Below are 2,500 nucleotides of genomic sequence, written 5' to 3'. Positions count from 1 at the left end.
ATGCTGAAGTCACTGAGAGCTTAACAAGCTTTGGTAGCGTAGTCCATATCTCTGGGGTGTCAGACCATGAGTTCATTTGACGGATTGGTCTGGCAGCTAGAGCCATGAACTCAGTCAACAAGAGCATTTAGAGGTGTTGGTACCTATGCAGAAGGACCAACTTATGGTTCTTCAAACTTTGATACTGCTAGTTTTGCTGTATGGAAGCAATACCAGGATGCTATCTATTGCCTTGGAGTCTCATCTTAATGCCTTTTGTAACAAGTCCCTATGCCTGATTATGGCAGGACTATGTGTCCAACTGATGGCTCCTCCGTGAGACTGTCAACTCAGGCTATATGAGCACCCAGCTTGTTTCACTGTAGATGACCCTTTCCATAAGGTCACCTCGTTGTGAGACGATTCTGGTTGGAGAAGGGTTGTGGAACGATACATATATATATACATATATATATATATATATATTATATATATATATTATATATATATATTTTATATATATATAGATATATATATATTTTCTATATATATACATATATATATATATATATATATATATATATATATATATATATATATACATATATATACCTTTTTATTGATTTTAGTAGCATTCGCTTTTAATATGTCCTATACAGACATATTGTGCTGTGTGTGGAAGTCCAGGAGAGATAATGCTGTGTGACTATCCAATGTGTAACAAGTATGTATATCTATTTTAAGTAAATATCTAGTTGTCATTATATATCGAAAGATAGTGTTAGTATTGTAATAAATAACTAGGAATATATACAAATACAGATATTGATACTTTATTTTTTTTTTTATTTATTTTTTTTTTTTTACTTTTACAGAGTATACTGCACAGGTTGTGTAGAGCTTTTAGTTAATCCAGATGCAGTGGCCCGGATCTTAAAAACAGATCCATGGCATTGCTTCCTGTGTGATCCATATGACCCTAGTACACATGGTCTCATCAAACCTAGGCCTGACTGGGAAAACAAGGTTAGATACATACAGACTGTAACTATTATTGCATTCTTCCTTAAGAATGTGGGTTGGCCATTGCATTTTTATTTGACAAACTCATGTTATTCATGTATGAAGTTTTATTATCTTTATTTCATATAACTGTTTGAATGTACAACTGACAGGAAATGGATCCAAACTGTCAAAAATCTCAGGAATTTGAGGATGCTCCTCCAGACATATCTTTCCCTAAGCGACCTATAAGGGTTCTTTCTCTCTTTGATGGAATTGGGACAGGTAAGTTTGTGGCATGATGGAACGAAATTAAGTCAAGATGCATTTACATTAATTCACTTGACTCTTTGGGAAAGTCATGTCATTTGCCTAGAAACATCAATAATCAATCCCATGCTACAGAATTAAACAGTTGCCATATAATCGGTTTGTGTTTGTTGAGTCTTTTGTTTTTAAATTGATGTGTGTGTGTGTGTGTGTGTGTGTGTGTGTGTGTGTGTGTGTGTGTGTGTGTGTGTGTGTGTGTGTGTGTGTGTGTGTGTGTGTGTGTGTGCGCGCGTGCGTGCGTGCGTGCGTGCGTGCGTGCGTGTGTGTGTGTGTGTGTGTGTGTGTGTGTGTGTGTGTGTGCGCGCGCGCGCGCGTGCGCATGAGCATCTGTGCACAGGCATGCAGAAAAGACAATAATATGTTTGCAACTAATACCACAATTTATTTTTGAGAGATTGAAAATACAAAAGTTAACCCAGAAAATATTTACATTAGTTATCCCATTAAACACACTGTTCTTAAAAGAAATACTGTAGATCTTTTTGACATTAGGATCTTTTACTAACTAGTGTATAGTAGTACATGAAGCAACTGTATTATTTTATATGATATGTGGTACTACTTAGGCATCGTAACGTGTACAAATCTTGATATTCCATTGCAAAACGAGTTAAGTTTTATACGATGACACATGAAATCCGTAACGTGAAATGACGGTTACTATAAACAGACTATCCCAAAGTCTTTCATTTATACCCTTTATATAAATGAAACCAAAAAAAAACAACTTAATCCAAACTTATTTGCATAGTTTAAATATTGCTGTTGCAAGTCATCAGTCCCATGTAGTTGGTATGAATTTAGAAAACGGTAACTTCGTGCCTTAAACTAATGAGTAAGGAAAATAACGAGCGTTGGTGACGCTTCGCTCTACTAACGTAGTTTAGTAGAAATCTTTTGAAGGGTACAGGTCGTCCCAGGCTCACTTACCTACTTTGTAAGAGAGCTAGGAGTTAGCGATCTGCCCTCGCGTACAAAATAATATCCGCAACAAGTGCTAAGTAGATTACTTATCGCGTGCAATAAAAGCCCTATGTCGCAAACACATCACTAAAAAGTGTAAAATTGTAATAGGAATGCAATAAATTATTATCTTTACTACAGGATTTCATGTCTTGGATAAACTAGGCATCGAAGTTGAGGAGTACTATGCGTCAGAAATTGACGAAGCAGCTCAGAATGTATCGGA

At 36.0% G+C, this 2,500-nt stretch overlaps 1 protein-coding gene and 1 non-coding gene across 2 annotated transcripts in view; both read left to right on the top strand.

Moving 5' to 3' along the window:
* LOC125026229 (DNA (cytosine-5)-methyltransferase 3B-like) overlaps window positions 1-2,500 on the top strand; it is an 18,380-nt gene that overhangs the window by 9,343 nt on the left and 6,537 nt on the right. Inside the window, exons 9-12 of the mRNA XM_047614531.1 lie at window positions 639-703; window positions 855-1,023; window positions 1,155-1,266; window positions 2,416-2,500. The exon at window positions 2,416-2,500 is cut by the window's right edge and continues 61 nt beyond it. Coding sequence (XP_047470487.1) covers window positions 639-703; window positions 855-1,023; window positions 1,155-1,266; window positions 2,416-2,500 — 431 coding nt within the window. The remainder of the gene's footprint in view (window positions 1-638; window positions 704-854; window positions 1,024-1,154; window positions 1,267-2,415) is intronic.
* Window positions 2,130-2,279, top strand: LOC125026713. Its single transcript, XR_007114970.1, has one exon. It is a non-coding gene; the product is annotated as a U12 minor spliceosomal RNA (small nuclear RNA).

The sequence above is a fragment of the Penaeus chinensis genome, chromosome 6, assembly GCF_019202785.1.
Source record: "Penaeus chinensis breed Huanghai No. 1 chromosome 6, ASM1920278v2, whole genome shotgun sequence".
NCBI lineage: Eukaryota > Metazoa > Arthropoda > Malacostraca > Decapoda > Penaeidae > Penaeus > Penaeus chinensis.
The sequence above is the reverse complement of the archived record's forward strand: the minus strand, read 5'-3'. Positions and strand labels throughout refer to the sequence as shown.